Below are 14,750 nucleotides of genomic sequence, written 5' to 3'. Positions count from 1 at the left end.
TAGGTGTAGAAATGTCATTTCAGAACCTGCAGTAAAGAAAAGCCCATTAGCATCTCCCAGGTGGAAGTAACTTCCTCTTTCTTTGCTATTCCTCTCATTTCCTTTCCTTCTGTGAACACCCTAGCCCAAGCCTACACACACACACACGCACACACACACACATCGTCTGATTGCAGGCAAAGCCTCCCTAAAGAGAAAGAGAAATGACTCTTCCACTGTCCACAGAAATTTGGGGGCTTGTTGATCTCAATCCTAAATGGGGAAGAGTGTAGCTCCAACCCCAACCATATTCTCTCTTCCTTCCTACTCCCATACAATGCTCATTTTTGGGGGGTGCGGCCAGGAAAGGGAGGGGCATCTGACCTCTATGTAACCAACCACCAAACACAGCAAGAGCCTACCCCCGGCTCTGAGGCCCTGGAAACTGGCTCTGACCAGACTCCCACACTTGTCCTTCGCTTGAGGAGCCGGGAGGCAGGAAGGCAGGCAACATTCCCTGCAAGTTTCTCCACTTACTTCGGGCCGAGGAAGTCGCAAGGCTCAGGCCTGCGAGGATGAACAAGAGATTCAGCATTGTGCGGCAGACTGGCAAGCGTACATTTCTGGCTGTTAGGAATGGAATCAGCTCGTGGACAGACCGCTGGCTCTCTGGGCTCACGCGAGGTCTGTTAAGCAGAAAGCGTGGGGTTGCAGAGCAGAGCAAAAAGGAGGGTTCCACTGTTGTGCCCAGGCGATCTGCAGCTCTGGGGATGCCCGAGGCCAGCAGCTCCAAGCAGCACACAGCTGGCTCTCTGCTATTGGAGAAGCATCCAGGAATTCCCTGCAGCTCAGGGGCGCTTGAATTTGCGGAGTGTGATCGTCCACACTAAAGGCTTTCCAGAGTCACAGGACACATAAAGCCCACTGACTTTAGGGGACACTTGTTTCCTTACGCCAGACATTTCCAGGACAATGGATGAATCGCAGTAACGAAAGCAAGAAAGAAAACAAACAGCGCAGAAGGTTAGCAGCCCCAGTTACCTGGTTTCATCATTTCTACTGCTGGCTTTCTGCTTCTGTATCTAGGTTTAGCAAACCAAAATCACCAAGGAGAAAAAGTTCCATCTACTATCATTGGACGGAAGATCTTCCTCTCTGTCTCTCCTCCTCTCTGTACATCTGAATTTGTAATAAAAATAAAATAAATAAATGTTAAATATGGGACTCAGCATGCCTCAACAGGTAACATCTTTCAGACATGCAGATGATTAAACTTTATTCTTTGGCAAGGGTTAATCATGTCAGTTGATTAAATGATTAACAAAATACATCTGGATCAGAGAAAACCTCAGAGATCCAGCTTTGATTCCATAAGGATGAGGTAAAGGTTCTTAAAGGGTGAGGAGACGCAGCAACAGAGGAAGGAGTGGGGAGTTAATCAGTAGTGACTCAGTGTCATTTGCCTTAAGTCAAGTGATTCTCATTTTTATTTAAATGTCCCGGAAATAGTGATGGTACCTATTTTTTCTTTCATTTTGCAAGAAAAGAAACAAAGCAAAACAAACGAAAAACAGAACAAAAAGTTGTATGTGGGAAAATGTCAAGGAAAGGAAAGTGCACTGGCCATTTGTTCCTTATTTCCCTACGGAAAGCATGAACCGTGCCTCTATCAAAAGCCCCTCAACAAAGTTAAAGCCATACACATACTTCAAAAATACTTGGGGAGGGCCCGGCGCGGTGGCACAAGTGGTTAAGGTCCTTGCCTTGCACGCCCGGGATCCCATATGGGCGCCGGTTCTAATCTCGGCAGCCCCGCTTCCCTTCCAGCTCCCTGCCTGTGGCCCAGGAAAGCAGTTGAGGACAGCCCAAAGCTTTGGGACTCTGCACCCGCGTGGGAGACCCAGAAGAGGCTCCTGGCTTTGGATCGGCATAGCATCGACCGTTGCGCTCACTTGGGGAGTGAATCATCGGATGGAAGATCTTCCTCTCTGTCTCTCCTCTCTGTATATCTGCCTTTCCAATGAAAAAAAATAATAAAAAGAAATCTTTAAAAAAAAATACTTGGGGAATTTACAACATTCCCATAACCCAGGAAATGGCTTTATGATAGGTAACAAACAGAAAGTGAAGAGGTAAATATGAGTCTACATATTTCAGAATCCTACCACAAGCGACTAAGTAAATGAATTGATAGTGGGTTGAGAAAGCTAGAAGAGGTGCAAGAGATTGAAAATTTAATCTGACCACAATATGAGGAAACTGGCATTTTCTTCTCTGACTGGTTCAAGTAAAAGTTAAAACATTTCCGAAAGACAGTATACCATCTAAGACATCTGAAATGGCACATGTATTAGCTCCAATATATTTTTGTTACTCATAAATTAGGGTATCAGATAAATACATGAAGGTATCTGTATAGTATTGTCTTGTTGTACTGTTATTGCCAATAATCAAGATAAAAAGTAACAGTGTTTCAAAGGGCATCAGTAGACGACTTTCTAATGTAGCATAGAAGGTCCATGCATGGAAAAAGATGAAGCAGATCTGAAATGGCAGGTAACTCACCATCTAGAATTATTATATCATATGCGTGGTGTGGATATATTATTTAAGTAAACAGTCGAGCATAACTTAAAAAGTTAACATAATAAATTGCTTTGCATGATGTTTGTACACATAATCTGGTGCATAAATGATACGCAGATGTGAGAAATAATGTCACCTACCGTTTTTATAACTGTGATTTTTAAAAAACAAAATCCAGGTTAAATATTTCTGAAACTTATCCAGGACAATGTTACTGGGTTAAAATTCCTGCTGTAGAAGGAGAGCAGTTGTTACCTACCCCATGCCCTTGACACTTTACTTTTGAATCACAGTTGGGCTTTTCTTCATAAGTGCTGATCAAAATACATCTTCCACTTTGACGTACCTGTGAAGCATGACAAAGATAAGCAAATCAAGAATAGCAAAGCATTAAAGTCAATCATTGAAAAAGCATAATTTATTTAAGAGCTATGTACAGGGCTGAATTTGGAATTCTTACTAATCACTCATTCTAAAAAACTGGCCTTGGAGCTAACAGCAGCAGCAGCAGTGTGGCTGTGATTGTATGAGACACTAGACTCTGAAGAAGAGCTGATCTGGTGGTTTTCCTCCAGGGAGCAGAGGCATACATTTAATGCCATGAACCAGTGTAAGGACTAAGGCAGTCGACAAACGATCGGGAATGACTAGGATATAAACCAGCAGTATGCAGTTTATAATGTAACTGCACAGAACCCGAGGAGATATTTCTAACCTTATTCTGTATCTACTGGCAACGAAACATGGGCATTAAAACTCATCTGCATTATTGTCAGGTAGTTTTTAATTGAAGAACTGATCTATTCCTGCATCAGAAAAATTATTGCTGCATGTGGTTGTTTAATTTCCTGCTTCTTTCCTGAAAATGCCCCTCATCTTTGGTATAATTCTGGGACCTTCAGCGTGTGATTGAGTTACTCCAGACATCACTTCACCTATTTCTGAACTTGCCATGATAACAAAGCCTACGTCACAGGTTAAGAGAATGGAAAAAAAGCAACACTTGGCGATAGTTCCTGAAGTGCAATCGACAACTCTATCAATGAATTAGAACGCTATCGTGATTTATAATTTACACTCTATATTGCATGCTGACATCTCTCCATCCAGATTTTAACTTGAATTCCTTTCAGGTATTTTCCAACAAGATGAGTTGGCATTCCTCTAAGTATCTGATGGAATAGTGGATATACGACATATGGATTTGGTTGAAAAGATCAACCCAGGGCGGTGGAGAGGCAGCAGCCTCGTAAGATGCTCCCTGAATTGTCTTTCACAGATGACACCAGTCTGAACAGCTGTCCATGCACAGTCTTCCTCATGAGAGCTAAGGAAGCCAGGGAGAAGCCCTACCGCCTGGGAGTAGCACAATACAAACAGATGTGCTGAAGGTGCCAGGAACAAAAGAGTCAATGACATCAGCTTTCTACGAGCTCCAGGCAGCACAGCACGGAAGGGAGAATTGAGCTGAGGCATGCATACCAGTCCTAGTGCCAGGCTTGTCACCGTGAACCCCAGTGTTGGCAGAACTCCCACGTCAGTACCTGAAGAATGAGCCTCTGAAAGCATGCGAGGCAGGAGGCCCAAGGACTATCTCCACCAACACAATGCCAAGTCAGGCGGTGAAGCACAAGGAAAGTGCGTACACACTGGCGACTGGGTCTGCAGGCGAGCATGGGGTTAAGTAGTGTAACCATGGAGTGTGCGATGACTACACAGACTCAGACTAAGCCCACAATGTCTGCTTTTAGAGAAGGTCTCAGCAAGGAGACTCTGTGGGTGGGAGAGGGGCAAGTAAAATGCCCCAGCTGTTCTCACTCATAACACAGATACCAGAGGCACTTGCAAGCCTCAACCCAGTTCAGGGGGCTTCTGGGGTGCCACTGGAGAGTGAATCCAGTCCATGCAGCCCTCCCCCAGTCAGTCTCTGACTGCACTGAACTATCTTGACAACCCCATCCCTGCAACCAGGTCCAGCGAAGCATCTGCTCCTATATACCCTGCTGATTCACACAAGTGAACTACCAGTAGTTTCTGCCTGCGCCCTGTAGCACGGACTCAGGAAGACAAACTGGGTAGTACACCATGCCTTGCCTGATTGAGCCTGCACTGGAAGCAGCTGTGTAGCACAGCTCATGTAAGTTCAAAGCCAGGAAGCCGACTAGAGGCCCTTCCTTTGTGGCTTTGCCCACTGAGAAGAAGCCATTAACTGACCATGGCCAGCTTCCCACAGCTCACATAAGCATGTAACTAGGGTATGTTCCAAATGTAAGACCAGAAAGCAGTTGTTCAGCTTTGCTCACTCACTCTGGCTCCAGAATCAATCTGGACCGACCTCCCTAAGCAAGTTGTCCCTGAGAAATCTATGGGAAAACATTAAAATAGGATGGATAAAATTGATCAAACAGAACAAGAAACTTTCTGAGCTTCAACACAGAATCTGTGAAACAGCTGAGTCAGGAAGAAAGAAAGAAAGCCTCCAAGGATTACTAGATATCTCTAGTTGAGCAAATGTGTGTATTTTGCAAAAGGATGGAAAAGAAGAAAGGGAAAATACACAAACCCGTCTATACAATTGATAAGAACTTCCTAAAAAAAAAGTTGACGAATATCTTTAAGATATTTTCCTCCAAAAAAGACATGATGTGTACAGTAAGAACGTGCACAAAAACAATGATACCAAGTAAATTGAGAAGATAGTTGGTCATTAGGGAATATAAATCGGAACTATAGTGAGATAGCACTTCATACCCACTAGGATTCCTATTACAGAAACTTTGTACATTGTGACTTGCTGATAAAGATGAAAAAGCATATATCTACTGTGGGATATACAACGGATTGTACGAAGACAATTGGTTAAGAGCAGAGCCACAGAGCAGTTGATATGGACATGCACAGGACAGGAATTCCTTAATTCTCAGACTTAGATTATAAAACGGAGAGCTGCTTCCAGGCAGGGGTGGTGCTAAAACTCCTGTAGCCTCTTGTCAACCCCCTTTTGCTGTTCGATGTAAATTATATCATGATGCACACCGGCCACCCTTATGCCCATGTGACCCTCAGTCTTTGAAAGTCTGATGATGTGAATAAACTTTGAACCATCCGTTGAGGGCCACGTGTGTGCTTATTACCTCTGTGCACTAAGCCCCTCACTGCTGCCTGGTGAACAATGGATTTTTCTCAAAGGATTCAAGATAGAGTGATGAGGCCATCTAACAATGTCTATGAAACACTCATTCTTGTATACCCGATGGGCATATAGAAACATTCATTTTTTTTTCCACTTTGAAAATGAAAATAATTAAAAATAAATAACGATTAAAAAATTATGCTGGAACTCTAAATTTTTATTTTACATAATTTCTTCAGGCTTTAATGTATTAATTTTGGATCCAGCCATCGTGGCCATTTTGGGAATAAACCAGTGGATAGAGGATCTTTGCCTCTCCTTCTCTCTGTAGATACGATTTGCCTTTTCAATAAGAACAAAATTTGAAAAATTAAAAAGAGAAGAATGGAGGGCATTGTCCATGCTTCATGTATTTGTAAAAATGCTCTGTATATCTTTTAAAACTCATCATACCTGGGATATGCTGGCTACCAGGGGAAGTGCTCCACCCAGAGGTAAACGTGTCTGATCTTTGAGAATGTCCGTAGTTTATCAAATGCACTTAGAGGCTGTTGCCACACCTGCTGCCGGGGCATAAACTCATGGCAGAAGTTAAGCTCAGGAACCAAAGAAAAACAAAACAAAATAGACAGGGCTGAAACAAGATGCTGAAATTGTTGCTTAAATGCTGGATCTTGGGCCCGGTGCTGTGGCCTAGCGGCTAAAGGCCTCACCTTGAACGTGCCGGAATCTCATATGGGCACCGGTTCTAATCCTGGCAGCCCTGCTTCCCATCCAGCTCCCTGCTTGTGGCCTGGGAAAGCAGTTAAGGATGGCCTTGGGTTCCTGCACCTGTGTGGGAGACCTGGAAGTTCCTGGCTCCTGGCTCCAGATCGGCATAGCATCGGCCGTTGCGCTCACTTGGGGAGTGAATCATCGGACGGAAGATCTTCCTCTCTGTCTCTCCTCTCTGTATATCCGCCTTTCCAATGAAAAAATAATAAAAATAAATCTTAAAAAAAAAAACAAATGGGATTTCACTGATTACCAGTTAGGATGCATATCATCCAAAAATTTAAAAAGTAATAAATGCTGGAAAGGATGTGGAGCAAAAAATGTCATATTGCACTGCCGGGGGAAGATAAAATAATATAACCATTCAGAAAGACAGCATGGAGACACCTCAGAAATCTTAAAATAGAGCTATCACGTGGTCGGGCTCCTCACATTTGGAATATACAAAATGAAAGCAGCATATAATCAAGTTAACCACAACCTTGTATTAACTGTAACTCAGTGGACATGATTGCTAAGTTTAGAATAAGCCTAGATGTCTATCAGCTCATGACTGGAAATACAAAGTATGACACGTACGGGCATACGAATAGTAGTCAGCCATACACACACAATGAATGAAATCTTGTCCAACAGAATAGATGCAACTAGAAGCAATCGTGTTGGTGAATTAAGCTAAACCCAAGAAGGCAGATGTCAGTTTTTCTAATATGTGGTAGTTTAATAAAGAGTAAAAAAATGCGCAGAAAAAATAGAAATGTTGGGATTCAATTGCTGTTTTTACATCTGTATACATCTGGGAACCTCTACTCTTGTTACATATGACTTGTTAGATATGACGGAGAGTGATGGATTAAGCCTGTGTTTGCAGAGTGGATTAAAAGTATGTTTACGCAAAAATTTTAAACATCAGAAAAGAAATGAAGGGTGGATATTGCAGAATGGAGGGATGGAGTGAGAGAGGAACAATGGTTAGCATTGTAATATTGTACCTACGCAATACATGTTATTGCTCTATATTAATAATAAATATGAAACGGATATTGATGTTTTCATTATTATTTTCAACCCTGATTTGTACTCCTGTGTAACTGTGGTCTTTCTACATTTTATTGTTGAATATTATGGTTAGTGGTACATTAAGCCCACCATTATACAGTGTATTCAAATTGTTTTTGCAAAAAGTAAAACCACCCCAAATAAGGAAGGAATTAGGAGATTGAGGGAGAAAGAGCTGTACCTGTAAAATATATGCAACTTTTCTCTATACATTGTGTAGTCTATATGTAGACTACACAAAGTCATCAGGATCAATATTAAATAATGGAATGAAATTTTCTCAGTTAACATTAGCCAATAACAACAGTCTTTCGTTTTGGAAACTTCACATTAATTGTGAAAACTTCCCTCTGAGTCTCACTAGCACACATTTCTTAAGAAACAAAACTATGCAAGCTCAGTAAAAAAAATTGACTTTGAATCATACAGTCATTTCCTAGCTGTGATTTCATGTGCCTGATCTGAGATAACAAATAGTACAAAACACGGACATTTATAGTTGGCCTTCTATCTGGATGAGGTTAAGAAATCATATTTTTTATAGCAGAATACTGAATTTTGCTTTCACGGTGTTTGTGTGTGTGCTAACCTAGATGTAAAAATTGAAAGCCAGGAATAGAAATAATTAAGTTAGATAATCAGCAGCACTGCTTAACTTTGTATCTTTTTTAAAAAGTCTGTTTTTCTTTACTACTGTCTTTCCTCCACTATCCCAGAACCATGTGAAGTAAGCGCTGTCTGAACCAGTGACCTGGAGGAGACAAATAACGCTTCAGGTCCATTAATATGACATCTGATTGCATTTCATGCATGAGCTCAATTTGCAATTTCAAGCGGATGTGCACTGCAGCGGTAGCTCCCGGGGAACGCCTCAAATGACAGGCTTGTGGTATGGGAGCCAAGCTGCTGGCTTTAGGCATACACAGAGCTGGGGTCCCATTGGTCTCAACAGCAGCGGAGTCCTGCTTCAGTTCCATCGCCTCCTCCCTCCTGTCCCTGCCCCTCCCGCTGGTCCCGCAGTCAGTAGTCACGAGCTGTTGGAGTTACACCCTCAACGGACAGCAATGTGGCCAGGTCATCCAGAATAATACAATGTTACATCTCTTGGTGATCCTCTCAGGGCTGGGCCCACTGACATCGGTGGCCCTAAGTAAGTGGAGACACCTGCTGAGAATGGCCCCGTGCTTTCCTCTACCACCTGCTCATGCAGGACACGCCCTCCCAGCTCCAGCAGCTCTCAAGAGTGGGGCATTCTGGTCAGAGTTGGCTTTCAGGGCTCCAGGGCCGGGGTGGGCTCTTGCTTAGCCTGTGGTTCGGGGCTCAGTGCACACGTAGGTCCCTCCAAAGAAGGCAGCCTGGATGAGGTTGGAGGCAGACAGTTCACGCTTTCCCCCTCTGGGCCTGAACAAGCCCCCAGTGCTGCTGTGCACAGCGGGATGATCACTTTCTTTCCTCAGGTAGCTGCCTCCTGGAATGAGACACTGCGTGTGTGTGTGTGTGTGTGTGTGTGTGTGTGTGTGTGTGTGTGTGTGTGTGTAGGCTTGGCGTGTTCACCAAATGTGGAGAAGGGTGAGGACAAGGAGAGAAGCCGGGTGCTGCTAAAACCTGGGAGATCGCTAACTTGTTTCCTTTCACTGCAGGATATGAAATGCTCTTTCCAAGCATAATAGTGCCGGAGAAGATTGGAACAAGCACCCACCAAGGCCATGTTTCAGAAACACAAGTAAGGCAGACATGTTTTTAATTCTTCTTGTTTACTTGGGTATATTTATTGTTAGTGGACTAACCGACCCTGATTAACGCAGACATACTCCTTTTCGAAATGTTGCCTGCGGTATTTTGATCTTTTTTTCTAATAAGTTGAATGAGAGCAAATGTTTCCTGTGTCGCAAGAAATACAAGAAAATATGTAAAATTCAAAAACATCTTTTTAAAAAAAAAAATGCCTGAAATTCCTGTGGGACGATGTGATAAGTCGCTGACAAAACAGGCAGTGAAATGCATATTCTTTATAGCTGAGGTCATTCAATGCCTTGCATGCTGGTTTTACTAACAATATTAAAGTAACTTCCTTACAGATCCATATAGGTATACTTTATTCTAAATAAATAACTGGATTTTAACAAATTAAAAAGTTAAAGTCTGTGCATTTTAAATCATACCAGTACAGAGGGTTGTTAATAAAAGAAAATCTAGTTTCTAAAGATAGTCAATGTAAAATTATAACATCTTGACATGCTAACATGCATTTCAATCATCATGGTAGTACAAATGGCTTTTTAACTTACGTGGATTTAAAAAAGATTGTGTTATTGGGCTTGGTGCCGTGGCCTAGCAGCTTAAGTCCTCATCTTGAATGTGCCAGGATCTCATATGGGCGCCGGTTCTAATCCCGGCAGCTCCACTTCCCATCCAGCTCCCTGCTTGTGGCCTGGGAAAGCAGTCGAGGACGGCCCAAAGCCTTGGGACTCTGCACCAACATAGGAGACACGGCAAAAGCTCCTGGCTCCTGGCTCAGGATTGGCGCAGAACAGGTCATTGCAGTCACTTGGGGAGTGAAATATCGGGAAGATGATACTTCTCTCTGTCTCTGCTCCTCTCTGTATATATCTGACTCTTCAATAAGAATAAATAAAATTTAAAAAAAAATTGTGTTATCAGACTTTTGATGTATAGGGAATTGTATAAAGTTCCTTTGACAAATGTGAACAAACCATTTTATTCCATTGGCTGATCTTTCCCTTGCGAGCACCAGGATTCCATTTGGGTGCCAGTTCCTGTCCCAGTTGCTCCACTTCCCATCCAGTTCCCTACTTGTGATCCTGGAAAGCAGTAGAAGATGCTCTAGAGCCATGGGAGACCCAGAAGAAGATGCTGGGTTCTGGCCTTAGATCAGCTCAGCTCCAGCCTTTGTGGTCTTTGAGCGAATCATCAGATGGAAGATCTTTTCCTCTGTATTTCTTCTCTTTGTAAATCTGTCTTTCGGATAAAAATGAATCTTTTTCACAATTTAAAAATAAGTACTTTAGAGATGTATTTTCTAAAGTGAGATGTAATCTCATTTTTCTGGTCCAGAAAGATTACATTGATTTTACTAACATTATCAACAAATGTTGATGCCTGTTTTGTGAAGCCCTTACCGACCTTATTTCAATCTTCTCATCTATTAATGTAGGATCACCATAAACGTTTCAATTGGTATTTTTAGCATAGTTTTAACTACGGAGACCAAGTTTTTGTTAATTTCTTATTGATGTCCACTTAATTTTGTATAGTTACCAGCAGTTCTTCCTATGACACTTTGTTTTCCAATGTGGGTTGATCTAACACCAAAAGAGAGATGTGAGAGGAACACTGATATTGCAGTCACACTTAGTCGCTCTTAGTTACAATGTGTAGTAGAGTGACATTTGAACCTTTCCGACAAAAGCTTGAATTCCCCACGTGACTCAACCACTGAGAAAAACAAAACCCAAAACCCCTCACTTAGCCAGTCCTACAGACTCATTTTTTTTTCTTACACATATTCCCTAAACAATATGGCATTACAATCATTTACACAGAACGTACGTTGCATTGTGTCGCCTGAAAACACAATAATATTGTATCTTGGAGTCATTTTGTAATATGGAGCGAGCTCTCCTGCAGATTCTTCAGTGGTGAAGTGAGTCACCAGTGCCACACACCCAGCAAGAGGTAAGGAAAATGATCCATTCTGAAAAATTTCTAGCTCCCCAACTGTCGATGCCACACCCTGCACACCACGGTGCCAATCCTGACAGGTTATTATGTGTCTAAATTCTTGTGTACACTCACAGTAGTCCCGCAGAGAGCTTAACTGCTTTTTCCTGACATGGAATAACCAATTTCATTACATTGCTGTCCCGAACTTCACAGGAATGTGACCTTGTAGCAGGATATTTTGTGTCTTGACTTTTTCATTCGATATAATCTTTGATGTGCTACATCAAAAGTAGTTTATACATTTATATCTGATAGTAGTAGTCCTAAATGTAATAACAAATTTATGTCTAGTGTCTTGCTACAAATACTGTGACCAATCCTGTATAAAGAAATGAATTTGTCATTGCCATAATGATGGCATAAATTCCACATTTTTACTCATGAAGTACTATTTTACATACCGAATTCATCTCCATACTCACGCAAACCTGAGAAGGCTGTTCTGCATTCATACTAGTATTCCTCTGTGCTAGCAGTCCGTGAGGACCTCCGCTGGTAAACAGCCTGTTAGTACTTGCCATTGACAAGCACTTGTTCTTCTTGCTGCTCCCAGCGTGTTAACTGCAATCCACTTCTCTTCCATTTTTGCATTTGTGATAAATTGTGACATGCATTTAATCACCTATTTAGTTCATTTTATTCATCTTAAGAACATAGTTATAATATTAGTACTTACAAACAGTTTTACAGATTTTCTACCTAGAACTTTGTAATTCTAGTTTTCATATTTACACTTTGATCCTTGTTATGATGTGAGGCAGCAGGTCAGGGGTCATTTTATGGCTGTTGCCTGAGTGGCAATGGCACACTTCTTCCATTGATATAAAATACTCGGATTTCTTGTCCGTTGACTCAGACAGGTGTCTCATTTTAAGAAAATGAGTTGCAATATGTCATTTTCTAGATTTCCCATTCTTTCCATTCTTTCCCTGCGATGGCGTTCCAAGTGTTTGTTCGGTGTCTAACCACTGAGTAACCGTCATCTACACGCACCTATTCGTCTCATTACATTTTACACTGCTTTTCATGTTTTTTTTTCACTATTCCTATCACTCTCATGAATTGTGTCTTAGTCTATTTCCTTTTAAAGAGGATAGACCTTGCATTTATGAAGCTAGTCCAGGCAGTTAGGTGTGTTCATCCTAAGCGATGTCACTGATTCTACCATTGTCGGGTAGCCAATGCCAAAACAAAACAAAAAAGCAAAACAAAAATGTATGTGTATGCCCATGTGTGAGGATGTGCACACATACACATGTGTGTGCTTAATTTATAACTTTCTATTACAGCATCCAATGCCAATCCAAAGCTGGAGAAGAAAGCATAAAAAAAAAAAAGATAGGAAGAGCTCAGAAGCAATACACCAACAACCAGCAATAGGAAATTGGATTATTTCATAGCACAAGTCCATAAATATAAAAACTGTAACATATAAATAAAGCCACATTAGATGAAGATATCCCCTCTGCAGGATGTTGCCCCTCCTCTCTGCACTCGCCTCCTGTCTCAGGGGTGTCTTTCGTGATTTTCACAAGTCCATCATGCTGCCACTGAGGGGTCTCCCCACAATGCAGGAGACTACCAGCCTATTTGCAGAGAGTCCAAGCATGCACTACACGCAAGAGGACATACCTCTCACTCGGGACCAGAATACATAGCTTTAAGTAAGTTGTCCACATAACATCAGACAATTCATGCTGCCACATTTAGAGTGCAAGAGTCTAAAAACCTGATCCTAGGATAAGCTATGAAAGCTAGAAGGTAGTTAGGTGACAGCAAAAATTTGGGATATTCTTTAGAACAGAATAAGAACTAGGTGTAGTAGGAATTACCTTCATATCTCAAAATAGCTGGAACAAACACATGAAGGTTGCAAAAAGGGAAAAAGGATGACTGCCTAAGATGAGAGGCCATTACCTTGATCTAATAATTACAATTTGTATATGTGCCTTATAATATCACATTGTATTGATAAATTACAAACAATTGCTATTTGCCACATAAATATTTAAACTGGTTTGTCTATATTTATGCTCTTTGATTTGAATTATTATATGTGTTTCATTGGGTAAATCACATTTCATGGAGTGTTAAGAATATGCAACAGCTAACACAAACAACACAATTAATAGATAAACATAAATTGAAAGCAAATAGAGAGTCCTTATTGGCTATCTGTAAATCTATTTATCATGAAGATAATCACATGTTAGATCTGTCAGTGACTGCAAAGCTCCTTTCAATGAGCATTCTGACAAATACAGCCTGTCCTGGAACTTGGTGTCGGTGTGATGTGGCACTCTTCTGATGACATGGTTCTCAGTGAACAGAGAGGACAGGCAGTGGAGTGAGCCTCTGGGAGGAAGCAACGCCTCAGTTTTCTCCAGGAGGATCTGTTTTCTTATTTGGTTTCCAGTAGGTTGTGCCTAGAACTGCAGAGAAAAGAAGGAAATTGAAGTGTTTCCAGGCATTGCTCGCTAGGTGACCTGCACATTCCCTTCAAATCTCATCACAACCATAAATGCTAGGAATAGCACCTGTTGGATTTGAAAGAGATTTGAGTCCTTAATCTCACTTCTATTTAATTGTGATTAACTTTCTTAACATGAAAACGCATTTATTAGCTTGAAAGTCAGAGTTATAGAGAAAGAAACATCTGTCCACGATTCACTTGTAAGATGGGTACAATGACCAAAGCAGTGGCAAGATGAATCCAGGAGCCAAGAGCTTCTCCTGGGTCTTCCATGAGCGTGCAGGAGCCGAAGCACTTGAGCCCCATTTTTCTCTGCTTTCTTGGGTGCATCAGCAAGGAGCTGGATGGGGAGTGGTGCAGCTGTGCCTGGAGTCTGCACCCATCAGGGATGCCCATCTTGAAAACTACAGGAGAGAAGAGAGGTAACTTGAAAGAGGGCGTGCCCTTTCAGATACTTGTGCAGTTTCTAACAATTCCTTCTCTCTGGACACTCTGCCTCAGGTCACCTACAAGCTCAAGATTGGGGACAAATTCCACACTCTTCTTCTTGAAAAACAGTGAGTATCCGTTTTCCTGTCCTGTTTCCTTCACCTGTTATGGCCACCATCTCATACAAGAATTAACAGTGTGTTTATTATTTCATATGTTCTTTGCAATGTCTGTTAGATTGAAGCTGAAGTCTGTATCCTGAGGTTCTAAAATTTACACTCTAGCCAATTTTATGAAGGGTACAAATATTAAGAAATGTTTAATAGATTGGAATTGATTCCTAGAGATCCTTAAAATAGAGGGACAGCTTAAGGTTAAGGCAGACTTTTCATGTTCCCTATTTTCAACATGCACCTGTGACACGGCTATGTGGCTTTCAGCATTGGCGTGCATGCTGCAGGTTTAAATGCAAAATTACTGCGGAGACCGGGCCAGAAAAGCTCCAGAGCCACAGCTTGATGATGTCATCAGCCTTGTTGAAACAGTACACACAAGCAAAACTGGCCTCACTGT

At 41.7% G+C, this 14,750-nt stretch overlaps 1 protein-coding gene across 1 annotated transcript in view; it reads left to right on the top strand.

Annotated features, from left to right (window-relative positions):
* The first annotated feature begins 8,564 nt into the window (after positions 1–8,564).
* LOC121161257 (A disintegrin and metallopeptidase domain 3-like) overlaps positions 8,565–14,750 on the top strand; it is an 81,073-nt gene continuing 74,887 nt past the window's right edge. The window contains exons 1-3 of the mRNA XM_040987566.1: positions 8,565–8,681; positions 9,172–9,254; positions 14,250–14,305. Coding sequence (XP_040843500.1) covers positions 8,624–8,681; positions 9,172–9,254; positions 14,250–14,305 — 197 coding nt within the window. The 5' untranslated portion in view covers positions 8,565–8,623. The remainder of the gene's footprint in view (positions 8,682–9,171; positions 9,255–14,249; positions 14,306–14,750) is intronic.

Source organism: Ochotona curzoniae, unplaced genomic scaffold (genome assembly GCF_017591425.1).
Source record: "Ochotona curzoniae isolate NIBS_2020 unplaced genomic scaffold, NIBS_Ocur_1.0 contig_4760, whole genome shotgun sequence".
NCBI lineage: Eukaryota > Metazoa > Chordata > Mammalia > Lagomorpha > Ochotonidae > Ochotona > Ochotona curzoniae.
Note: the sequence above shows the minus strand (reverse complement) of the source record. Positions and strands in the feature narration are given on the sequence as shown.